This window comes from Cucurbita pepo, chromosome 19 (assembly GCF_057944985.1).
Source record: "Cucurbita pepo subsp. pepo isolate OVF chromosome 19, ASM5794498v1, whole genome shotgun sequence".
NCBI classification, from domain to species: Eukaryota; Viridiplantae; Streptophyta; class Magnoliopsida; order Cucurbitales; family Cucurbitaceae; genus Cucurbita; species Cucurbita pepo.
This window is the reverse complement of record NC_141816.1, coordinates 1,014,741-1,040,305: the sequence shown is the minus strand read 5'-3', so window position 1 is coordinate 1,040,305 and position 25,565 is coordinate 1,014,741. Positions and strand designations below refer to the sequence as shown.

Below are 25,565 nucleotides of genomic sequence, written 5' to 3'. Positions count from 1 at the left end.
ACACAATCCAAAGCAGAAAGAAGAACAATTTATATACGTGCATGAGGAGGTGTCTGTACAACATCATATATTGGTAAATGAAGCCATTCTGAGCATTACTAAGAATTCACAACATCATCAAAGAACAGATTCTCAGCTCAAACCACTTCACCACTACTTCAAACACTTATGCTGCCAACGGTTCTTCCATAGCTGCAATCCAACAAAATTTGATGTATTATGAAACCAGTGGATGTAAAAGAGAGAGAGTAGAGAAAAAGAGAGAGAGAGAAAGAGACCTCTTCTCTTTGTGGCAGCATCAGATGGAACAATTTCAGCATCTTCTTCCACGGCGGCTGCAACAGGTTTTTTGGTCGGTACATCGGGGAGATCCAACCTTTCGCCATTTTCTTTAGACGTTGGGATCTCGGGTAGATCTTCAACGGTGAGCTGAGAAAAAAGTCGATAAGAGGTTTGTTATGGAATCAACCCAAGGAAAAGTTTTGGAACGGATTATCTTGATGATCAAGATTAAAAATAAAGAAAACTCGTTTCTGAACTCGTGATTCGAATCACTCCACAAGAGGTAGTTCATATCAAGATCGCCTTGAGATAGTATTGTAAAAGGCAATCGGGAGCAGCCACAACTATCAATCTTAGGAGTTTGTATCTTATATGGGTTCCTATCATGCAAGATGAAAAGTAATAATGAAAAAGACAATAAAACACACAATACCTGAGCTTCTAAGCTCTCAAATTCTGCTAAGATTTGCTCCTCGTCTTCTTCTGATAATTTCTCTCCTAAGATGGCATTGATTTCCTTCAAAAATAGAAACAAAATTTAAGCTCAAATCATGCTGGTCTACTTCGAATTAGGTATAATAGGTTAAGAGAGCCCAGCAAAACAAGAATTTTGAGTAATTAAGCATTTTCTCTGTAGGGTTTCTGAAATGGCAAGATCAAACAGTTTATAACGGAGTTCTCATAAAAAAAAATGGTCAAACTAAGGAGCATGCTCACTCTAGGATCCAATGTATGCTTAATAAAATAGCTTCCAAGGGGCAACCCTTGGCAAAGGCCTACGGTCTCTGCATCTACTCGAAGAGCGCATATTTGATTCTTCAATGAGCTTAATTGTAATATACCAAGCCTACCGCTAGCAGATATTGTTCGCTTTGGCCCGTTACGTATTGCCGTCAGCCTCATAGTTTTTAAAACGCGTCTGCTAGGGGAGGTTTCCACACCCTTATAAGGAATGCTTCGTTCCCCTCTCCAACCAATGTGAGATCTCACAATCCACTCTCCTTGGGGGCCAGCGTCCTCGCTGGCACACCGCCCAGTGTCTAGCTTTGATACACTTGTAACACTCCAAGCCCACCGCTAGCATATATTGTCCACTTTGGTCCGTTACATATTGCCATCGGCCTCACGGTTTTTAAAACGCGTCTGCTAGGGAGAGGTTTCCACACCCCAATAAGGAATCCTTCGTTCCCCTCTCCGACCGACGTGAGATCTCACATTAATAAAGATAATCTTTGATATCCCCAAAGTCTAGGCCTGAGGCCAGATGCAAGATTACATCGAAAAACTAAAAAAAAGAAATACATGCTTAATAAAATAGAAAAGGTCCACAGAATTATAAATTGTTGTCACAAAAAGCTAAGAAAGAAGAAGGTCCCCAGATTGTGATGGAGGTTGAGGTGATGAGAACATTGGAATTGTCTCAGTCAAGACAAATGAAGGAAACATGCCAGGCTTAAAAAAGATTGATTGTGGGCACCAAATAGGATATAACCAATAGCATTGATGTGACCACAACGATAGAAGCAGCAACATCAAAGGAAGATCAGAGCAAGGGAAGAAGATTGGGCTCCTTCCTAACTTAGAGACCTAAACGCATTTGGAAACCGCGATGAGCCACTGAAACTCATACTAGTTAAGAAAGAAGGAAAGGACATGTTGAGAAAAAATGAATACACATGGATTTTCAAGGCACGACAAAGCTTGTGTGGGCCATCACTTATTCAGACCCTACTCAAAAGGTAACTCAGGGCCATGGGTGGGGGTAACATGGGTGCTTATCAATGTTTTTGACAACAACATTTGAATTAATTGAGAGCAAAAGTGTATGCATGGACCGTGGAATGAAAGGAAAACTAGTGCTTATAGTAATACCAGTAGGGATACATATCACATGTCAATAGTGGCATATTTACAATTACTTGATAAATTGAAGGATATGAATTGAAAATTAAAGAACTTACATCCTGATATGCCTTGGCTTCAGCAGTATCATCCATCAGCTTTTGGACATCTTCTATATTAATTTCACTTTGTATAGCTTTGATCGCATTATTCCCAGCCTTTAAACTTTCAAAAACAGCCTTTTGTTTGCTGGCCAATTCAATATCTGACAACTAAGCCAACAATTATATCAAGGTACGAACAAAAATTTCTAAACTACAAAGAGTTTTTAAACATGGAAAACAAATAGCGAAGGAGAAAATTTAATTGTTAATGTTGAACCAGAAAACCAAACCTGGCTATTGCAACCATCAAAATATTGATTTTAAGATCTAAGGCAACCATTACTTTGAATAGAAACAAAAAGTACAAAATTTTCAGTTAACAGAACTCACTTGTTGCTCAACATTTATCAGCCAGGCATCAACTTGCTTTAATAATTCTTCTTGTGCCTTTTTCTTCTTCAAAGCTAATAAGGCTCGATCCTTTTTCTTTTGACGAACTAACTCTCTTGCAGCGTTCTTTTCTGCTTCAATGACAGCATCAAGCTAGGGGATAAAAAGTCACGGAGAGACAAAAAATTATTATTCAATTTTCAAAGTAAAATACACTTGCATTCCTATGAAATGAACCCGTAAAGAAGTCATCTTGTGTAATATCTGACCTTTTCTAGAGATATTTTGTAAGTTTTGGGTCTTACGCCCAGGTTAAATTGCAACTTTTCTTTATGATTATTAGTGGTCAGGCATAAACCAATTCCATGGTTCATAGATGACTCAAAATATTGTTTAATTAATACTCATAAATGATAAATTGAAGTCATAAAGGATAAATTGAAGTCAGATAATTAAAGAGTCGTTTACGACAGCATTCAAAAGTATGGGAAATCATAAATGCTTATGAGAGATGAACTTTCAGGAGAATTTTTTAATAGACTTAGAAGTTGGAACATCATAAAAGGAGATATCTTCAAGGCTCACAAGCACTTCTGAAAAAGAATGCATTAATTTGATGAGATATCATTAAAGTTCCATGGCTATTTAGAAAGAATTTCATAAACGTATTAATGAGACTTAAATGTGTTTGATCCCCATTTTTGTTTTTAAAGTATAAGACGCATATCAAAACACATACCAAAGTGACAAGCCTCTCTCACCTCAAGATGAGAGGCGACAAAAAGCATCATCTAAGGGAACTGAGATGCACATAAATAAATGAACAAATAAATTATATATAGCAATAATTTGTCAAGGAAAATAGTTATACGATGTCTAAACATGAAACGTGAATATTTTATACATGAAAAGAAGTAAAAATGTACGATGATCTTTCCATTCTATTAAAATTTAAATAATCAATTAGTAATTTCATACTATGCTTGCACTGCCATTCCAATCAAAGCATCCATTAGTTCTAGACGTTTGAAAATTCAGAGTATTAGCTATAAACAAAAAGAAATGAGGTGTCGTTGAGTTGTGACACAAAGAACGAGAGAAGTTGCCGAACATACAACAAAAGAGAGAAACTTTCTAAGAGAAAAAAAAATAAATAAACACCTAAGATAAGAAACAATTAATGAAACAAATGAAAACTTTGAAACAAAGACTCTACTTCACATCTGTGAGATCCCACATCGGTTGGAAAGGAGAACAAAACACCCTTTATAAAGGTGTGGAAACCTCTCCCTAGTAGACGCGTAAGCCTTGAAGGGGGGTGGATTGTGACATCCCACATCGGTTGGGGAGAAGAACGAAACACCCTTTATAAGGGTGTGGAAACCTCTCCCTAGCAGATGCGTTTTAAAAACCCGAAAGGGAAAGCCCAAAGAGGACAATATCTGCTAGTAGTGGGTTTGGGCTGTTACAAATGGTATCAGACCCAAACATCAGGCGGTGTGCCAGCGAAGACGCTAAGCCCCCAAAGAGGGTGGATTGTGCGATCCCACATCAGTTGGAGAGGGGAACGAAACATTCGTTGTAAAGGTGTTTTTAAAATCGTGATGCCCGGAAACTAAGAAGCACGGACATGGACAGAACACGGCGATACATCAATTTTTAAAATATAGATGGACACAATGGGGGCACATTCTTTTCTTTTTTTTTTTTTTTTTTTTTTTTAATATATGTAAATTTGATATAATACACTAAATATACTCCATTAAAAAGCATAAAATGTCACGCTAATTAAGTTTAACTTAATTAAACTTATAGGAAGCTACTTTTAAGTTTTAAATGGTGAACAACCGGCAATCACACTATCAAACAGGCTATCCAATCTCATGGTTCATAGTTTTTCTTCTTCTTTTTTTTAATAAGGAAACCAACTTTCATGAATGAAACTAAAAATAAATAACCCACAAGAGCAATTACAGAAAGTGAAAAGTCCAAGTATGATGCAGCCAAAAACAAAACAAACTACCCAATCACAATAAAGGGCTCCAGCTCAAAAGAGCAGAAAAATAATAGTGACAAAGAAAATCTTGGCAACAGAGACCAAACATGGGCCTGACATCTGCACCAATTCCAACAAGTACATGCAGAGACCAACAATGAATGATTCTACTCATTCACACGGTCAGAGATTATATAACATTTCTCCCGTACTTTGAGCACAAAACTTCACTAACAAGAAAACAGATCATCAGAAATAAATCTCAGATCTATGTAGAATTTCCAAGAATTATACAGTTGCAACTTTTATAGGTTAGTGCATTTCAATAATTTTCAAATCACCATTGAGCTACTTAATCAACAGTATTTTCCACAGAGAAATATCGTAATTGCAGAACTAGAATATACACCAAGGGTCTAAACTACCATATAACTCCCACTTAATAATGCTGAAGTTAGGATCTAACAGACATTTTACCACCAGAAGCAATTTCTGAAAACATATTTAGTTCTATTCAATCCAATTTCAAAAATCCAACCACAGAATCAAATTAATCAGAAAACAACACTTCTTCCCGAGAAGAAGAAGAAATTTAAAAAAAAAAAAATGAATAGGGAATGAATGAATTGAAAACCTGCTGTTGATATTGACCGAGTTTGCGCCTCTGCGTCTTGAGAGAAAGAATCGCTTTATCAACATCGGTGACTTTCGGCTTCTTGACGAACAAATTACCCATCTACGTCTCTCAGTTGGAACACCGATCACTTGATTTGTTCAACTTGGGGACTATGATTGATTGTCTTAGCAGAGAGATTGACCAGCACAGATCCGTCAATCCCTCATTCTTCGTGTTCGATTCCTTTGACGGATGAAGAATCACCCGAGTGATCAGCTGAAGATTGAGAGAAGAAAAGGGAATTTTGGTTTTAGGAAGAACAACCAACCAACAAGAACTTGCTAACTCGGACTCGAATCGCGTGTTAGGGACTAAGATGGGGGCGAGTTAGTTTTTTATTGTTTTTTTTCCCTAAAAAGTATATAAAATATCAATTTTAATTTTGTATTTTGTTTAAAAAAAAAAATTAAAAAACTACCTTAATAAAAATACTTTAAAAATAATATTAAAAATATTAAAAATATATATTTTAAAATATAACTTTGGAACGTTTTATAAGAAAAAAAATACTTAATTTTGAGTATATGATTTTATAAATAAATTTAAAATACGTTTTTTTTTATTCTTCCGATTTTTTTTTTTTTTCAGTTAATTTTAATTTTTTAATATTATTAGGAGGATATTTTAGAAATATATTTTAATAATTAGTTAGAATATATCTCAGATATTTTTGGAAGTTGTTAGTATAGATTTGATTAACCTATTAGTTATATATTTTTTTTTCCTATTTGTAGGTATTAGTTCAAACTGGTAAACCAGATCATACTTTCTATCCCAATTCTATTTCTATTTCTCATTCTTAACAAATATTCTAAACTTTTTAATTTTTAAAACTATCATAAAAAAAAACGCTTAATTTTTAAAAGAAAAATGACTATCAAACGAGAAAACCATGAATTACAGTAAAAAAAATAGACGTTGGACATACAATAGCTGATACGATCTTAATGAATTATCCCTCCATTTTATTTCCACAAACAATTATAATTTTGTAACAAATAATCAAAATTCTAATATTGAACTAACATCGATACTAATGATTCACGTTCATAATCAACATTAATTTTGAAAATCAATACCGGCTCAACATTTTTCGAGATTAGTAAAGTACTAAATATTAAAATATTATCACTAGTTCAATAGAGTCAAGTCCAATTATTGTATAAGCCCATTATATATTTATTTTAGTAAATTAATTTAGGTATTTTTTTAGGATTGGGTAAGCTCTCGTATAAATAACCCTCCACCTTACCTACGTTTTCATTCCAAGCAATACAAAGTAGTAGCATTGTACAAAGTGTCTTGTATTCTCTTTGCGAATGTTTTCGACAAAGAATTATGTGTCAACAGTCTGGTATTAGAGTGAGGTTAATGTAAGTTGTCGGGAGTTTATAAGCTATCTCCATTGGTATGAGGCATTTTCGGGAAATCTAAAGCAAAGTATGAAAGTTTATGCTTAAAATGGACAATATCCTAGGATTGTGGAGATCCATAATTCTTAACACTAAATACTTCTATTTTTAAAAAATAAATAAACAAAAAAGACCAGTTGTGGAAATAAAATAAAAAAGGTATTTTTAATGTGGAGAAGAAAAAAACATGTTCTTTCCTAGAATAACGGAGGAACATACAGTTGTTTGGCTGCCAAGAAACTCATGGAAAGCTTTGAAGCTGAAGGTCTTAGCCTCTGGATTCAGGTCAAACGACAACCAACCAAAAAGGTAAACAAAATATAGACAAATTTCTGTTTTGCGACAAATTTGGAAGTTCTCAGATCATTGATTTGTGTTCCTAATATCAAACTTGGGGTGGGTTGAAGAAGAACAAGAACAAAATGCTTTTGGGGTTATGATTTCTAGGAAAAGGGGTTTAAGTTCTTTAGTGTTCATCTTATGAAGCTCTGCCCTGAGGTCGTGGCTATGGAGTTTGGACCAGGCGAAGATACCCATCAAATGATACCATCGCTTCCCCTGTGTTCTGAAATGATATCATCGCCTTGTGAAAATGTATCAAACTGTTGTGGTAAAACAATGGCGATTCCTTTTGGTTCTTCTCAAATCATGTCTTGTTCATTAAGCCATACCCAGCTAGTTTCTTAGCTTCTTATATGTTTATGTGGGTGTGGATTGTTAGCTTTTGAAACTTGTTGTGTTCTATCTCATCTCCTGGAGATGCCTCTTTCTGAATCTATCTAGCCTGTGAAACTCTCTTAGCCTCTGAAAGAAAGAAAGCCCCGTCTCGTCTCTTTCCGCCCACTGCTAGCAAATATTGTATGTTTTGGTCCGTTACGTATAGCTGTAAACATCATGGTTTTAAAACGCGTATACTAGGGAGAGGTTTCCACACCGTTATAAGGAATGTTTCGTTCCCCTCTCCAACCAATGTGGGATCTCACAATCCACCTTATTGGGGGCCAGCGTCCTTGCTAGCACACCGCCCGATGTTTGGCTTTGATACCAGTTTTAACAGCATAAGCCCACCGCTAGCAAATATTGTCCGCTTTGGCCTGTGACGTATTATCGTTAGTCTCACGGTTTTAAAATGTGTCTGCTAAGAAGAGGTTTCTGCACCCTTATAAGGAATGTTTTGTTCCTCTCTCCAACTGATGTGGGATCTCACAAAGCGGACACTAGCGGTGGGCTTGGGCTGTTAAAAATGGTATCAGAGCCAGATATTGAGCGGTGTGCCAACGAGGACACTGGTTCCCGGGGGGGTGGATTGTGAGACCCCACATTGGTTGGAGAGGGGAACGAAACATTCCTTATAAAGATATGTAAACCTTTCCCTAGTAGACGCATCATAAAACCATGAGGCTGACGCGATACGTAATGGGCCAAAGTGGACAATATCTACTAGCAGTGGGTCTGGGCCGTTAGAAATGGTATTAGAGCCAGACGTCGGGCGGTGTGCCAGTGAAGACGTTGGACCCCAAGGAGGGTGGATTGTGAGATCCCACATCGGTTGGAGAGGGAAACAAAGCGTTCCTTATAAGAATGTGGAAACCTTTCCCTAGTAGACGCATCTTAAAATCGTGAGACTAATGGCGATACGTAATGGGCTAAAGCGGACAATATCTACTAGCGGTGGGTCTAGGCTATTAGAAATGGTATCAGTGCCAGGCACCGAGCTGTGTGCCAACAAGGACGCTGGCTCCTAAGGGGGGTGGATTGTGAGATCTCACGTCGGTTAGAGAGGGGATCTAAACATTTCTTCTAAGGGTGTAGAAACCTCTCCCTAGTAGACACATTGTAAAACCGTGAGACTGATGCGATACGTAACATTTACTAACGGTGGGCTTGGGCTTGGGCTGTTACATTGCTCGTACTATTTAAGATTTTAAAACCGTCCCCCCTTTTTGGTTGTTCTTAAATACTATGATAACTATTGAGGGTGCTTTAACTTGTCTCAGCTGCATCAATATATTGTCTTGTGAGAGTTTCTTTTGGGGGAGCTCTGCTGTAACGTTTCTTTTTGTGTTTTGTTCTTTCTTCTGAAAAATCTATTGATGTTTTTACAAGATTGAACTTTCTGACTGGACTTTAGAGGATCATCATTGTTGAAATATAGACCAATCTGTACCGTCCTCGATCGTGATTGTTCGAGTATTCGAGTCGACCTGATACTTTTCATGTCTGTTTTTCGTGTTCGAAACTCGAGCAAAAAGCTTTCAAAATACAGTTAAGATATCCGTTTTCGAGTCTTGTTGTAATATGGTATTGTATGTCTTATCTAAAAAAGCTTCCCCACATCATGTTCAGTTCATAAAGAATGATAGCAAACAGAAGCAGCTGTGTGTAGAGAGCTTGGAGGAAAACGTCTCATCATGTTTAAAATGGAAAAGCACGCACGGCGCCAGGACTCGAATCTGCCGTTTAACCGAAACATTCCGGGCTGCTTCTGGAACATATTTCAGGCCATTGATCACCATCCTTGGCATAATGTTAAAAAGATGCTTCCTTACAGAAAGCATTCAAGAAGTAAGTTTGAGCACATGAAGAACTTTAGCCTATTGCTTCTATATTTTGTTCTCAATCACTAAACTGGCATCATTCATTTGATTTGTATAGTCTAGTTCTAACTTTCTGGTTAAAACGGTTTAGATATCGTGCAACTATTAGCTGTTAGAGGGGATCGATAGGATTTAAGCAGAGACGGGATGGGAAAACTGGTTGAAGCTGGTTTTCGTGTTGATATAGCTATGGCAACTGAGCCAACAGGATCCTAGTTTTCGTGTCGATATAGCTATGGCAACTGGGCCAACAGCATCCTAGTTTTCGTGTCGATATAGCTATGGCGACTAGGCAAACAGCATCCTAGTTTTCGTGTCGATATAGCTATGGCAACTGGGCCAACAGCATCCTAGTTTTCGTGTCGATATAGCTATGGCGACTAGGCCAACAGCATCCTAGTTTTCGTGTCGATATAGCTATGGCAACTGAGCCAACAATATCCTAGTTTTCGTGTCGATATAGCTATGGCAACTGGGCCAACAGCATCCTAGTTTTCGTGTCGATATAGCTATGGCGACTAGGCCAACAGCATCCTAGTTTTTGTGTCGATATAGCTATGGCGACTAGGTCAACAGCATCCTAGTTTTCATGTCGATATAGCTATGGCAACTGGGCAACAACATCCTAGTTTTCGGGTCGATATAGCTATGGCAACTGGGCCAAGAGCATCCCAACAACATTCTATTTTTTGTGTCGATGTAGCTATGGCAACTGGGCCAACAACATTCTATTTTTCGTGTCAATATAGCTATAGCAACTGGGCCAACAGCATCCTATTTCTCGTGTCGATATAGCTATGGCAACTGAGCCAACAGGATCCTAGTTTTTGTGTCGATATAGCTATGGCAACTGAGCCACAGGATCCTAGTTTTCGTGTCGATATAGCTTTGGCAACTGAGCACAGCATCCTAGTTTTCGTGTCGATATAGCTTTGGCAACTGAGCACAGCATCCTAGTTTTAGTGTCGATATAGCTATGGCAACTGGGCCAACAGCATCCTAGTTTGCATGTCGATATAGCTATGGAAACTGGGCCAATAGCATCCTAGTTTTCGTGTCGATATAGCTATGGCAACAGAGCCAACAGCGAGCCAACAGCATCCTATTTCTCGTGTCGATATAGCTATGACAACTGAGCCAACAGCATCCTATCTTTCGTGTCAATATAGCTATGGTAACTGGGCCAACAGCATCCCGTTTCTCGTGTCAATATAGCTATGACAACTGAGCCAACAGCATCCTATCTTTCATGTCAATATAGCTATGGTAACTGGGCCAACAGCATCCCGTTTCTCGTGTCGATATAGCTATGGCAACGGAGCCAACAGCATCCTATTTCTCGTATCGATATAGTTCATCTGATTTCATTTTCCCTTTCCAAGTATTTTAAGTGCTACTTCAAACCTCATATGCAGGCAAGGGAGGTTCGAAATCGACTCCGTACAGCCACCACGGCACGGAAGTGCCGGAACAAATGAACGATAACAACACGCCTCAATTTGTAAGGTCATCTTAGCATTATCAGAGATAATGAAACATTAACGTAAGATAGTATTAGTAAGTTCTGAATGTATCATACTTTTATCAGTGTACTGCACAGAGTTGCCCTTATAACAGAAGATCTGGAGCAGCTCAGGTAAGTGAAGTGATGACTAAAGAGACATCAGAGGAAGAAAGCATAGAAGACTGGAAGTTGAGCTCCAATTCGCAACGAAGGTTGAGTCGAACACACTCGATTCATCATTTCGAGTCTTCGTGTTGTTCTCCAGAAGGCAGCACGGGTAGCAGCCGAGTCAGTCCTCAGCCAAAAAGTGGCATGAAATTAGTAGCAAATGGGCTGAAGAGCAATTCTTTGAATGCCATGGATATTGATTACTTTGTTCAGAGAAAAATTGATATGAAGTTGACATCTTGTACAGAAAAATGTAATGAAGAAGTAAAGAAAAGTAAGGAAGATGATGATGGGGAAGAGGTATTCAAGGCAAATAGAATAATATTTGCTGAATTGTTACAAGGTTCATTCGATAGCCACACGCCCCGAACCCCGAAAAATACGAAGTCGTCTGCAAGTCTAGCGAAATCACGGTCCTTTCCCGCTCCTGGTTTAGCTCGAAAGGGATTCAAAAAGCTTAGTTCACTCCAACACAAGCTGACCGAGTCGTTTCCAAAAGGGAAAAAGTCTGCCCCTCAACCATCAAAGATGGTTGAATCTGATTCTTCTATGAATGAAGATGTGACACCTTGTGACTCTAATAGTTATTCGAGCCATCGACAGCAACCGAGCTCGTTTTCTTTGGGTTCGAACCGTGGACTAAAGTATGTCGGGTGGAATCAATTGGTTATCAAGCGTTTCAACTTTATTAGGAAGAAAATACGGCACTCTATCAAGGATAGGAAGAAGGGAAATAACCAGAAACCAGGTAAACGAACACCGACCACAGATCGTTCTCGACATGAACTTCACGACAGAAATGAGGCTCGGGAAAGATCAGAAATGACTGCAAGCGAAGATGGCTCGGGTTTTAGAGGCTATAGTGAGGCTGCTAGTTCTGAGAGTGATAATCTTGATAAGGAAGTTCAAACCAAGACAGGAACTGCTTCACTGGAAAGATGTTCTCAACTGTCCGATTATGGTTTCAATAGAAACAGAGAGGAAAAGTTCAATAAGATTCCGATTAGAGAGACGCCTGTAAAGTCGATCGGAAGGAATCTTTCTATGCCAGATATTAATCTCTTTTATACATTATTTACTGAGCCTCCTCATGGTGTTTCTCGACCCGAAAAACCGAAAAGGGGTGTGGTACATTTCAGTAATAACGTTCGAAGAGACGAGAATCCAGCTCATCGGTTGAACGTAGAGATATCTCAACCGTTGCCTGGTGCTTCGAGTGTGTTAGAACAAGGTGATGATAACATAGCTGTTGATCATTTAGGTAGCGTAAACGAGGTCGAAAATGACGAGACAGCTGAGCTTCGGAAGCAAATGCCTTGCCTAGATGTTTCAGACAGTAAACGTCATCTGTTGGAAATTCAAGATGTCGACGAGGCTGCTGATGAACAAGAACAAGAACAAGAGCTCTTCGATTTAGAAGGTAAACAGCTATTCAATCTTGTTCTACTAATGCTGTTCTCTTTTATGAAGCTTATGTAAAAACGCGTTTGGTTGAACCGTGTCAGGTTGCATTGTAAACGAACTCGAACCATCCAACGACCAATTTACCGAGGCGAGCGTAGAAGCTTTACCACCTTTTGAAACCGTTGTGAATCATGAGATAATTGATGATACTGAAAAGATTTCTCTATCTTTCCTTCTGCATTCCGAACCCGATCGAATCAATAACGGTGACTTCGACTATATGAGGTACATTCTTCAGCTCACCAGCCTTATCGAAACCGATCACGCAATAAACCGACCGCTCGGTTCTTCGATGTTCGAGGGAGGAGGAGAGGAGGCTCACTCTTACAAAAGATTCGAACTCGAACGCTCTTGGGAGAAGGTTGATCAAGATTCTGATCATCAGCTTATGATTGATTTAGTTTATGAGACATTACATAATGTATTTGAAAAATCATTCATTTGTTTCCTCAAAACGTTCTCCTCGAAAAGTCAACTCCGTCCAATGCCACTTGGACTATACGTTCTCGATGAGGTCCGAGAAAAAGTTGCGTGGTACCTATGCTTAGGACCCGAACTAGACCAGTTTTTGGACGATGTTGTGGAGAGAGATTTACGAAAAGGCGATGATTGGATGAACCTCGAATCCGAATCGGAGTACGTAGCTCTCGAGTTGGAGGATTTGATTCTTGATGATCTTTTAGATGAAGTACTGAGGTTGTCAACTGCTTATCGAGCTCGTTCGTACTTTTTGTAACCTCGTTGGTAGGATTGTTGTGGGTAGTTGTTGTTGATACTGTATAGTGGCAATGTCCATGTCTGTGTACATAATTATAACATTAATTCATTATTTGTTCCTTTGTAAACATGAGTTATTATTATAGTTGCTTACATGATGAACATCTTCAAAGATGATTCCTTGTAGAACTTGGAATGCTCTTGTTTTGATGTGTAAAAACAATCACTAAAGTTTTGCAGGTCTACCTCTGTTCCTACCCCGGTTCATGTGAAATGTAGGTTTCAGAAAAGAGAACCGAGGTTGTGAGAGGAGGTGGGGTTGAGCGGGCTACTCTCTAAGGTCTCGGGATATGCGTTGGTCTTTCAACTGAGGGACGAGTCAGTGTACTTTAGGAAGCCGGTGAGTACCCACTGAGATAGAATTGAAATGTGTATGGTAACCGAAATGTGTATGGTAAACCGTATACTCAAACCCACAGCTAGCAGATATTGTTTTTTTTTTTTCTTTTCCTTTCCAGTTTTCCCTTAAAGTTTTAAAATAGTCTGTTAAGAAGTAGTTTCCACACCCATATAAAGAATTATTGGTTCATCTCTCCAACCAACGTCAGATCTCACATAAACAAAGTGATTAAGAGACTAGTTAAGAAGTGAGAAACACTATTGATATTTAGATTTTTTTTTTTTTTTTTTTTTTTTTTTTTTTTTTTTTTTTAGTGTATATTATCATTAGAACCAAATTGAGCTATGAGATTTTGACATTTGTGAACGTAAATACGCACGATTGAAAAGGAAGCTTTAGAATTCTTGATCAAGCAGGGAAGCAATCTTCGTTTCGTGATAACGACGGAAGCGAAGACCAGAGGAATTCGACCTTCAAATCTCTGATCAAAGTCTTCTTCTCCATTCCTCTCGATCTCCAAATCGATCCTCTGTCAAAATTTTCAGAATTCGATTTCAATTGCCACGATTTCCGGTGGCGATTTTATCGCCTAAAATCATTCCCTTGATTTCCGTGTAGAGCAACATCTGTAGAGTCAATGCATATGCCCAAATTGACACTGGAAATATCGGAGTGGAGTCAAGAATTTTGCCGTTGAAGACAAGGGTTCGGAGTATCTTCCATCCAGTTTGAAGATCTACCGTCGGGATTTCCTTCGGAATTGATTCTTCAGGCGGGAAGAGGAGGAGGAGAAGACGAAGAAGAAGAGTTCGATTGAGAATCAATGACCAGCTCGATTGAGGAGTGCATCGATGAGAGTAAAACCCTAGTTTTCGTTGGGTTGCAGGAAAATAAGCACAAGATTTTCAGGTGGGTTGGTACCGTTTCGATTTGGGGTTGCTTTTGATCCAGGAGGAGGAGTGATCTTGTTTCTCTTTGGAGGGTTTCGGATGAGAAATGGAGGAGAGTGGAACTGCGTTGCACACTGCTATTAACGCTGTACAGGCACTTGGTAGAGGGTTTGATGTAAATTTTGATACAAGGTTACTATATTGTAAAGGCGTAGCTGGTTCTACCATAGTAGAGGTTGACGATGAACACACTAGGGATATCTGTTTGTATGATGATGTAGTTTTGCTCAATGTTTCCTGGGATATCAAGAACTTCCAGCAGCCTATTGGGCATCGATCTTCTGGAATTTGTAGTTTCGATGAGGTAACTAACTATATAAATTTTCTATATCTTTAGTTTCCTAATCAAGGAATTGTTTCATGGCGACTACAACAAATTGATCAAAAGTTGATTATATGCTGCCTTGATTTGGTAGCGATTATGAGTTTTTAACGACTTGAGGAAAATTCCTCATGTCTATCTTTATCTTGCCTGGCCAGATGAAAAGTTGGATAAAAGATTGCATCTCTATCCATGTTTGCCATAATCTGGTGATGTAGAATCGTTATAATTTGAAATAGCTTTTATAATACCCTTTACTTTATGTACGATTAGTCACCTTTGTCATCTTTTCTAGACAAAAACTTTTAAGTTTTTTAAACTAAGGTATGCAACATTTCATTGGTAGTGTATGTAAAAAAAGGAACTTGGTGCCTCAAACTTGGGAGCTTGCAAATAATTGATCCATGAAGGTTTTTTTTTTTTGGTTTTGTCAAGAGTACCCCAAGAAGAAATTGTATATGAGATCCCACATCGGTTGGGGAGGAGAACTATACATTCTTTGTAAGGGTGTGGAAACCTCTCCCTAGCAAACGCGTTTTAAAAAGACACGTTTTAAAAACCTTGAGGGGAAGCCTGAAAGGGAAAGCCCAAAGAGGATAATATCTGCGAGCAGTGGGCTTGGGCTATTACAAATGGTATTAAAGCTAGACACTGGGTGATGTGCCAGTGAAGAGGTTGAGCCACGAAGGGGGTGGACACGAGGTGGTGTGCCAGCAAGGTCGTTGGGCCCCAAAAGGGGGTGGATTGGGGGGTTCCACATCGATTGGAGAAGGGAATGAGTGCCAACGAGAACGTTGGGCCTTGAAGGGGGTGGATTGTGAGATCCCACATCGGTTGGGGAGGAGAACGAAGCATTCTTTATAAGGGTTGGAAACCTCTCCCTAGCAGACACGTTTTACAAAGACGCATTTTAAAAACTTGGAGGGATAGTCCAAAGAGGACAATATTTACTAGCGGTGGGCTTAGACTATTGCACTGTAATTTAGTTAATGACCAGTTGGCTGCGTCTCTTCCCTTGTCAGCAGATATTCCTTTACTTAACAATTTATTTTTTAAAATTTTAAACACAGCATTTTTCTCATAATTATGATGTGTAGATAGTAACTTATGGACTATCCTTGGAGAACCCTGTTGCTATTGCCGGTGAACTGATCAATGCACTCATAATTATATACTTGCAGATGGTAGATTATTTTAATCAAAAGGATGGTCTTTCTGAAGGTTATCCATCTGGTAGTTTTAATACTGCATTCGGCTTCACTGGTTCAAAGCAGATCGATGCTGCTGCAGCGAAGAACCTTTCCACGGATGGATTTTATATTCCACTTGCAAAATTTCAGTTGACGAGTACCTCACTATTGTTGCACGAAAACGTCAAGCGGTCTGTTCCAACTTCTTGGGATCCACCTGCCTTGGCAAGGTGAGAAGCCTTCACATTCTTGCAAGTGATATAATGCCAATAAAGCTTTCTCCTGATCTTGAGTTTTTTTTTTTTATCCTGGCAGCTTTATTGAGAATTTTGGGACACATGTAATCACGTCTATAACTATTGGTGGAAAGGATGTGATATATGTTAAACAACACCAGTCTTCTCCTTTATCAACCATGGAGGTAAAGAGATATGTACAGGACATTGCAAACCAGAGGTTTTCTGACACGCAAGGCCAAGCGGGTTCCGGAAGTAGAAAACTTAAGGAAAAGGTTATTTACAGAAGTTTGAAACACTCCTCCAGTTAATTTATGGGAACACTTAGTTTCCTTTTCCTAATCTCTACTTTATATTCGTAATCCTGCAGGGCCTTGATGGAGGACTATTCAACAACCAAGGGGTATATCCTCAGCCTACCTCCGCTCCGTATCCCTCTGGTAAAGAAGTATGTGGAAATTATGTTATTTATTGGAAGAACTGATTTTACGCTCATTGGGCACTTATAATCTTATTGTTTACTCATTTTGATCATTTTCCTCACTACTTGATATGTTTTGGCCATGTTATTCACTTTGATTGCTGAAACCATTGACGTTTTCGTTTGTCGTCGCTTTGGTTGCTAATGTTAGTTCATGGTTGATTCATTTAGTTGTGGCTTGTTATTTATTATATGTTAATGAATTAGGATGTCACGGTCATATTCCGGAGGAGAGGAGGAGATGACTTAGAACAAAACCATGTCAAGTGGGCAAAAACAGTTAGGTCCTCCCCAGACGTAATTGAGATGACTTTTTACCCGATAACTGCTCTCCTTGATGGTGTAGCTGGAAAGGATCATTTAACTCGAGCTATTCGTCTCTATCTTGAATGTACGAATACACGGCTCTACTGCATCAGTAAACTTGTATTCGTCCACCTGCAATCTCTAAATCTGATCTGAGAGTTTTCCTTTTTGCAGATAAACCTCCATTAGAAGAACTTAGATATTTCCTGGAGTTTCAGATTCCTCGGGTATGGGCTCCTGTGCGTGACACGATTCCTGGCCATCAAAGGAAAGAACCGGTATGCCCGTCTTTGCAATTCAGCATAATGGGGCAAAAACTATATGTCAGCATTGAACAGGTTTGATCTTATTTGTGACTTGCTTACTCAATATTCATTTCGTGAACGCGAAAAGACCGTAACTTTTCTGAAATTGCAATAAGTCTTCTGGTTTCAGAATCAGGATGTAGAGAACTGTGTCGAAACATTCTTCATTCATTTGTTTTAGAAAATTTACCAGAGGCGCACAGTGCTATTTCTAATTCTAATCTGCATCATGCTTCCTCATTCATAAACGACATCAATAAAAAAATAAGAAAACGTTCACATCGATCTTAATTTTGAACGTTTTTACGCAATCAGCCTTCTCTAGATCTGAATGCAGTGTTTTCTATTCCACCTGGTCTTATATTTTCTGTACCAATGTTCATCAATTCATTTTTTCTAGGCTATTTTTGCTCTATATTCTGACTCTTTGAAGACTGACTAGTTCATGCCCTTAATATGTTGTATCCGTTATCCACATTGATTTTGTTGTATTTAGGTATCATAAAACTTAAAATGCTTCCAAGTTTTTTGGTGAAACAATATTTTGTGATGAAATGAAGTTGACTCGATGATAATGCAGATACTGATAGGACGTAAGCCAGTGACGGGTATGTGTTTGTCGCTCGAAGGGGGCAAGCAGAATCGATTGAGTATCCATCTTCAACACCTAGCTAGTCTTCCAAAAATCCTGCAGCCATACTGGGACACTCACATTGCAATCGGTGCTCCCAAGTGGCAGGGGCCAGAGGAACAAGATAGCCGATGGTTCGAGCCAGTAAAGTGGAAGAACTTTTCGCACGTGAGCACCGCACCTATCGAAAACCCCGAAACCTTCATGGGTGAGTTATCTGGTGTTTACATAGTCACTGGAGCTCAGCTTGGAGTCTGGGGTTTCGGATCAAGAAACGTTTTGTACATGAAACTTCTGTATTCTAGACTGCCAGGGTGTACAATACGAAGAACATTATGGGATCATTTGCCAAACGACAAGTCGAAAAAACTAGTCTCGTCCAGTGATAATAGTAATTATGCTGCTGATGATTCGAGTTCAGGTTCGAAAAACATACAAGGCAACAAGCTTGCGAAGTTGGTCGACACGACGGAGATGAGCAAGGGGCCTCAAGATTCTCCAGGTCACTGGTTGGTTACAGGCGCGAAACTAGGCGTGGAAAAGAGTAGAATTGTGTTGAGAGTAAAGTACTCGTTGCTCAACTATTGAGAGCAGGTATGATATGATTTCCCTATAATCATAAGGGTAGGTAGAAGGAAGTAGTATATCTGAAGATAAACTGAGTTCATCAAACTTGTAAAAAGAATTGTTGCAGTTTGATGAACATAATCAAGTGGTAGACTAGTTTTGAATTTAAATTTATGAATCCCTACTGCTAACTGCTGCCAAAGTTATATATAATTTAAAAAACAAAAGCTTTGTTCATGCTTTTGTTTATCTTTGTTCTTGTTTGATAATTGCTATAAGTTTAGGTTCGAGATAGTAATTTGACGTAATTGATATCTTATTGATTGTGATATGATTGATTTAGCTATCAATCACTTATTTGAAATGTTAAGTGTCATGATGCAACCGAGAAGAATGTTGCATCATTTAACACACCAAGAATAGCAGGCAAGATGTCGAGTTAGGTGAGAGATTGGCTGATGGGATCATAGGCCATAACCTCAAAAGTTAGGGTTCTGACGTGAGTTTTGACCTGCTGTTATGGAGTTAAGTTCGTATAAGCTATATATGAGAGCTCACAAAATTTGGTGTTAATCGGACATCAGACTATTAGGATTTATATCATAAAACCTCGTAGTAGTTATTATTAGGTTTTTAATAATAATATTGATAAAGTTATTCTTATAACTTTGAACGGTATGTGTTTAGTATACACGAGGATTATGTTTAAGTAATAACCTTGATACAACCCACATTGTAATTATTATAAATAATTTGATCCAAATTATTTTATTGACCACATGTAAGTGGGGATATGCTATACAATCAATTTGTACAAGACTCTGCTATGAAATATTTAATCTTTTTGTGTAAATTTGTTAACCGAGAAAGTTTTTATTTCACAAAATGATTATATGCGACCTAATCTTAACATATATGCACTTCTTCAGTCAATACTGACCTTCAAAATATATAACATTTTAAATTTAAATTAATAAAGTGTATTTTGATATTACGCGTTCATTTCTACCCATTTACATTTGAAATTAAATTAAATTAAATTACAAGTCTAATTTCTGTATTTGATTTCTTTAACAAATTTATAAACTTATATATTAAGAAATATTTAATAAATTGCTAAGCTTAAAATTTAAATAGTTAAAACTCTTTTGGAGAAGTTGAAAAAAATAAAAAATAAAAAATAAAAAATAAACATCGTATAACCCCGACAGAGAAACCCTAGAAGTGCTTCAAATCATTTTGGCCCTCAACCTCCACTATAAAAGCTTCCTCTTCTACTGGCGCTCGCCTTCTCCGCCGAACACAGCTCCATCTTCCGCACTTCAACCTTCCAAATCGAAGGTGATTATTCCTCTAAGATTTCCTTTTTCTTCTTCTCTACAGCACTTACATCTGACTACGGATCTCAATTCTTTGTTTCTTGCCTTGAAGTGGTCGTTTTCCTGAACCTTAGACTGCGGCAACCATGGTGAAGGGAAGCAAGGGAGAAAGAGTCAGGTCTCTTTCCTGAGCCCTAGATCGACCTGTTTTGATTGTTTGATTTTATTTGTTCTTCACAATGATGTGCTAATCTATTGTGTTTGTTTCAGACTCTACGTCAGAGGAACTGTCCTTGGCTACAAGAGGTAATTGGTTTTGCTTTGATAATGGAGTATTGGTTATCTTTTAGTGATGCGTAGTATGTGATTGGACACTGTTAGGAAAACAGAAAATGATGCAATAGGGAACTTTTTAAGTGTAGTGCGATGCCGAGAAAATGAACGAAACTGGAATTGAAATGTGCGTTAGGTTTAGTTATGAGTTACTGAGGGATGTTATAGTTTGTGAGGGAGCTAAGAATGTGCGGTTGGTGTTTAGGTCGAAGTCAAACCAGTATCCAAGAACATCACTGATCCAGATTGAAGGTGTGAATACCAAGGAAGAGGTCGCATGGTATGCTGGAAAACGCTTGGCATACATTTACAAGGCCAAAGTGAAGCAAAATGGAACTCACTATCGATGCATTTGGGGCAAAGTATCCAGGGCTCATGGTAACAGTGGCATTGTTCGAGCTAAGTTCAAGTCAAACTTGCCCCCAAAATCCATGGTAAAATGGAATGATTTTGCTGTCATTTAATATACGTTAAAGGATGGTAAATTGAGGATACGTTTTCTGATTGAATTACTGGACAATTTTGCAGGGTGACAAAGTTAGGGTTTTTATGTACCCCAGCAATATTTGAGGTACACACCCCGCTTCCACTGTTTTAGTCTTTAACATTGTTAGTTGCCATTTGCATTTAGTGTTGTATGAAGGAAAAAATCATCCATGCTGTTCATCTTAATCATGTGATAATAACACAGCATAACTTGATATTGCATACTTCGTTGCTATTCATTTCCGATATTCAATTTTTGTTTGCACTGTTAATAGTTCGTTTGTGACACAATCCTGTGATCATTGTGTCACTTTAATTTGTACTTCATTAACTTGCTGGACTATGTTCCTCAATCTTCGTTTTTCGTTTCTGTGGTTGGATGTTGTCATCTACCTTTGTCTGTTTATTCCAAAATGATTATATATGGTTTGTTCTGACTCCTCAATCTCCAAATGGAGCATCATATTGCAATCAGAAATTCTTGAGGCGTCTTTATGCGTTCTTCCCATAGTGTAGTGCTTCTTTTTTTATAGAGTTTTAGTACTTTGATGTTGAATGTTTTAAGAATGAAGTTTGTTTCAATTTTGAACTAAAAAAAATGTTTGTTTTAATTTTTATGTTCATCATGTTTTCAACTTCTCTATTTTTATCCAATATTCTATCCTGTTACATAGAGTAGGCTTGGGTCGAACATTCTTTTGTTATCCATTCCATCAATCAATAAAATAGATATTCAATGACACTCTATCACATTTCATCCTCACTGTAGGAATCTTAGTTTTACTTCCAGACCGATGTATAATTTTTTTGTGAGTTTATTTCCTCACAATTCACTTATTCCAGTCCCACCACTTACAGATCAGATGTCTTTCACTCATCTATTAGTACCTTTGGAGCCCTGGTTCTATCCACCTTTGTCTCCTACAGTGCTAAGTTGCGTTTCATATGAACTGTTAGAAGCCAGATTCGATTCTCAGTTGTCTTGGATCAATCTATAGCTTTCTCTACTCAGTTGTCTTGGATCAATCTATAGCTTTCTCTACTCAGTTGTCTTGGATCAATCTATAGCTTTCTCGACTCCTCAGTTGTCTTGGATCAATCTATAGCTTTGTCTACTCATTTCTTGAAGGATAACTTATCTCTTATTTTTCCTCCCACGCATTTTTCTTAAAACGAATCTCTTTCAACATCACGAATCTAGATATCCATGAAGTGTGGATTCATTTCCTGTTCTGATTTTAGTTCATTTGCGTAATTGTCTGTGTCGTGTTCGATCCATATTAGAAATCCGTTTGTGCATTTAGTCACGTCTTCTCTTCAACGTGTTTATCTATGATGATTTTGAAGCCCTGTTTCTGATCTCTCCTTTTGTTTTATATTTTGTTTGCAGTTCCTCTGATCAGCTAGCTAGAGGTCAGGTTTCATTTCTTTGTGGACTTGGATGGATCAATATTTTTCTCTTTTACTTTCTTCCTTCTGGACCCAATGTTTAGGTGATGATGTTTTCATGTAAAACTTGACTAAATTTTCGACGTTCATTATGGAATAGTACTTTCAATTTTGACCGAGCTTCATATTAAGGTTGAGTTAAAATGGTAGTCACTTAAATTTAGACGGATATTTGTTGATGCGTTTAATATTTTTATCTATATTTTTATCTCTACAAACAATAATGAATCGTAAAAGAAAAAAAAAAGCATTAATATTAACTTTTAATAGTTTTGTTTATGAAAAGTTTAATTATATAGTTTTTTTTTAAAGGTCGACAGTATGTAAACCGTGTCTGTGATTGTCGCTTTGTTCTCCTCTTATTCTTTATTGGACGTTTTGATGGACTCATCCGTCTTTCGTCTCGAATGAGATGGGGAATTAGTAATTCCCTATTTCGTTTGGCTCTTTCTGGATCGAGACTTGACTTGCTTGTGTCGCTCTAATAATAATTGCGCACAATCCTATATCATATGATATAGTACAGTTGATTAAGTAGTTAGTATACATCTTTTTACTGTCTACAATCCTATATGAGTTGTTTGTAGTTGAAGGGTTAAATTTTGAAGGGTTAAATTTCATAACTAATATAATATTTTTGTGTGTAAACGTATAGATCTACAATGAAATCTTTTCATTATTCATTCCCAGATAAAACTCCGAATAACACGTTTGAATAGAGTTTTATTATAATAAACACTCACCTTCTTAAAAATAGGTTTGATTCTTAGAGTTCAATAATCTTTTCATACCCGTTTCAAACTTTGGTCTTGGACGGGGCGCACTGTGTTCCATTTAACGAATTCGAGTTTCTTCATCTACTTAGAATCATTATATTTTAATTTTCTAAATTTTAAAAATTTAGGCAGGAGGAAATAATATTGTCAAAAAGTCAAAAAGAAAAAAATAAATTTATGATGAATAGAGTGAAAATTTGAAAAATAGGAATATATTTTTACTTTTTAGAAGATAAAAATATTATTTCCATTTGAACCCTTCATTTTAAAACGTTAGACATTTATATATTAATTTTGAGTTTAATTTTTATTTCCTTCCTTAATTTTAAATTATTATTCTTTTTTCTTTTTTCTTTTTTTATTTTGAGTTTAATTTCAATTAATTTCATCACTTTGTGAATTTTTCACTATTAATGATTTTTTTTCCATTTCATTAATTAATTTGAAATAATTATAATATAGAATTTTGTAATTAATTTTAATAGTGACGAAAATTAGTGAATTATTATAAATTAATTAATAAAAATTTAACACACAAAACGAGACAAAATAGGACGAAAATTAATCATGAAAATGTGTAAAAATAAGTTTTGAGATATGTCATATTAAAAAATTATAAAACAAACTAAATTAAAAGTTTATCTTCGACATTTTAAATAAATAAGTTATATATATATAATAAATTAGATTTTATAAAGCAATAAAGTTAATTAAAAAATGAAAGAAAATCATTTTTCAAAATTTCTAAAAAATTATATATAAACTTTTAAAGCATTATTGGGGGGGAAAAAAATATATAGAAAGTACATGGTAGGTTGTAAGCGACCGGATACCTGCCCTACAAGTAAAAAATTCTGGTCTCATGGGGTTGGTTCGCCAACTCCATTATTAGCAAATTATATAATATTTTTCGAACTATATTAAATTGAACCAAACAAAAAAAATATTCTCATTCCGCCCACCAAAATTCATTAAATATCTTCACATAAATACATAAAAACAAAATACTTTAAATTACTATTTATTTAATCTATTTTATTTTAATTTCATCGTCCTTGTCTTACGTGGGACAACTGTGCTATAGGTGACTTAGGAAAGCACCCGTGCGAGCAGTGGTAGACGAAGCGGAAGCGAGACTGTCAGCTTGAGTAACGCAAACATTGGCGAGAATCCAATGCCCCGAAAACCTAAGGGTTCCTTCGCAAGGTTCGTCCATGGAGGGTGAGTCAGGGCCTAAGATCAGGTTGAAAGGCGTAGTCGATGGACAACAGGTGAATATTCCTGTACTACCCTTTGTTGGTCCAGAGGGACGGAGGAGGCTAGATTAGCTGAAAGATGGTTATCAGTCCGAGGATGCAAGGTGCCCCTGTTTTTTTCAGGGTAAGAAGGGGTAGAGAAAATACCTCGAACCAATGTTTGAATACCAGGCGCTACGACGCTGAAGTAACCCATGCCATACTCCCAGGAAAAGCTCGAACGACTTTCAACAAAAGAGTACTTGTACCCGAAATCGACAAGTTGCCATAAAGGTTCGTTATTCATTATGTCATCAGCCTATCTACGTTTCTACGATGACCTATGACCGTTCTCGTTCTTCAACTGCAGAGACTTTTGAATTGGTCTGTAATAGGTCTGGTGGTTCTTCGACTTTCTGTGAAATGGAATATAACTCAGCGGTAATTGACATGTCTTCGTTCCTTTAAGATTGGAGGCTCGAATTCTAGTACCCCATATAGTTTATTATATTAAACAAATAAATTGACCGAAATATTGATTTTTTTATCCCGCTATGCTTAGATCGACTTATTTCAACGTTATGATGCTAAAATTTGATTATTATCTATATGTTGCATCAATGCTACATTAGAGTTTGACTCGAGGTTATTTTTGGGTTAAAAGAAAGTGGTTGTGTATGAAATGACGAGTTTTTCCTACCTTCTCGAAATGATAATTCGAGACCTTACCGTGCGTGTTAAAAGTAAAAAGTTGGTAACGAATAATGAAGTTTTAATTATAACTACGACTTTTAATTGTAAAAATTAAATAATAAAATTTACACCGTTGAATTATTAAATATGAAATAACAGCATTTAGACACGTGGACAGACGTTTTATTCAATATTACAACAAATTTTCTACTGTTACGGTAGTTTTTGAAACGTTAAGTAAGGGTATTCATAGGTTATGATGAGACGTTTTTTAAATCCAATTTTTTTGGGTTAGGTTGGTTGTTTTATTCTGGATATTTATTCAGTTTTTTTAAAAAAATAAAAGTAAAACGTTATAAAATTAACAATAAATTCAGGTCGGTTGAGTTTAACCGAATCTAGGTTTATGGGAACTCGGCAACGGGTCTAATTTATAAAGTGGTCGTTTATTTGAACTCGATTCAATCCAATCCAATCCAAATCAAATAAGTTCATAACCCAACTCAAACCTGCGAACTGGGTTACCTTGATCGAGTTTTTTTCAGGTAATTCTGAACACCGTTAACATAAAAGAAGGGTAATATTGTAATTTTGTAAAAGTAGAGATATTTTCGAGGACGGAAAAGGTTAAAAAGAAATAATAATTTAGAAGAGAGATGGGAGGAGAGAATGGTAATTTGAGGCATTAGAAAAAAGAGACCTCAGGAATCCAACTCTTTTGTAGTCTTTTTTAC

At 37.1% G+C, this 25,565-nt stretch overlaps 4 protein-coding genes across 7 annotated transcripts; 3 read left to right on the top strand and 1 right to left on the bottom strand.

Annotated features, from left to right (window-relative positions):
* Nucleotides 1-10: 10 nt before the first annotated feature.
* Nucleotides 11-5,611, bottom strand: VPS20.1 (SNF7 family protein). Its single transcript, XM_023663170.2, has 6 exons — nucleotides 5,249-5,611; nucleotides 2,619-2,771; nucleotides 2,244-2,396; nucleotides 716-799; nucleotides 279-429; nucleotides 11-192 (listed from the first exon to the last, which is right to left on the bottom strand). Exons 1-6 carry the CDS (start codon nucleotides 5,348-5,350, stop codon nucleotides 167-169), a joined length of 669 nt encoding a protein of 222 aa, XP_023518938.2. The 5' UTR covers nucleotides 5,351-5,611; the 3' UTR covers nucleotides 11-166.
* Nucleotides 5,612-6,875: 1,264 nt separating this feature from the next.
* LOC111781954 (uncharacterized) lies at nucleotides 6,876-13,366 on the top strand. 4 transcript variants are annotated; one of them, XM_087120143.1, is made up of 7 exons: nucleotides 6,882-7,011; nucleotides 7,189-7,312; nucleotides 8,809-8,967; nucleotides 9,049-9,267; nucleotides 10,715-10,800; nucleotides 10,888-12,391; nucleotides 12,477-13,366. In XM_087120143.1, exons 4-7 carry the CDS (start codon nucleotides 9,114-9,116, stop codon nucleotides 13,169-13,171), a joined length of 2,439 nt encoding a protein of 812 aa, XP_086976269.1. In that variant the 5' UTR covers nucleotides 6,882-7,011; nucleotides 7,189-7,312; nucleotides 8,809-8,967; nucleotides 9,049-9,113; the 3' UTR covers nucleotides 13,172-13,366. The 4 variants fall into 4 exon arrangements, with proteins under 4 accessions (XP_023518466.2, XP_086976269.1, XP_023518467.2 ...); XM_023662699.2 differs by lacking the exon at nucleotides 7,189-7,312; XM_023662698.2 differs by lacking the exons at nucleotides 7,189-7,312; nucleotides 8,809-8,967 and having other exon boundaries at nucleotides 6,876-7,011.
* Nucleotides 13,367-13,892: 526 nt separating this feature from the next.
* Nucleotides 13,893-18,777, top strand: LOC111781520 (MACPF domain-containing protein CAD1). Its single transcript, XM_023662167.2, has 7 exons — nucleotides 13,893-14,806; nucleotides 16,006-16,244; nucleotides 16,330-16,525; nucleotides 16,621-16,698; nucleotides 16,939-17,122; nucleotides 17,212-17,375; nucleotides 17,923-18,777. Exons 1-7 carry the CDS (start codon nucleotides 14,549-14,551, stop codon nucleotides 18,559-18,561), a joined length of 1,758 nt encoding a protein of 585 aa, XP_023517935.2. The 5' UTR covers nucleotides 13,893-14,548; the 3' UTR covers nucleotides 18,562-18,777.
* A 950-nt stretch (nucleotides 18,778-19,727) lies between these two features.
* LOC111782297 (large ribosomal subunit protein eL33w) lies at nucleotides 19,728-22,239 on the top strand. The gene is made up of 6 exons (XM_023663154.2): nucleotides 19,728-19,881; nucleotides 19,972-20,037; nucleotides 20,130-20,165; nucleotides 20,398-20,626; nucleotides 20,721-20,763; nucleotides 22,069-22,239. The coding sequence occupies exons 2-5, from the start codon at nucleotides 20,006-20,008 to the stop codon at nucleotides 20,760-20,762; spliced, it is 339 nt and encodes a 112-aa protein (XP_023518922.1). The 5' UTR covers nucleotides 19,728-19,881; nucleotides 19,972-20,005; the 3' UTR covers nucleotide 20,763; nucleotides 22,069-22,239.
* Nucleotides 22,240-25,565: the final 3,326 nt, after the last annotated feature.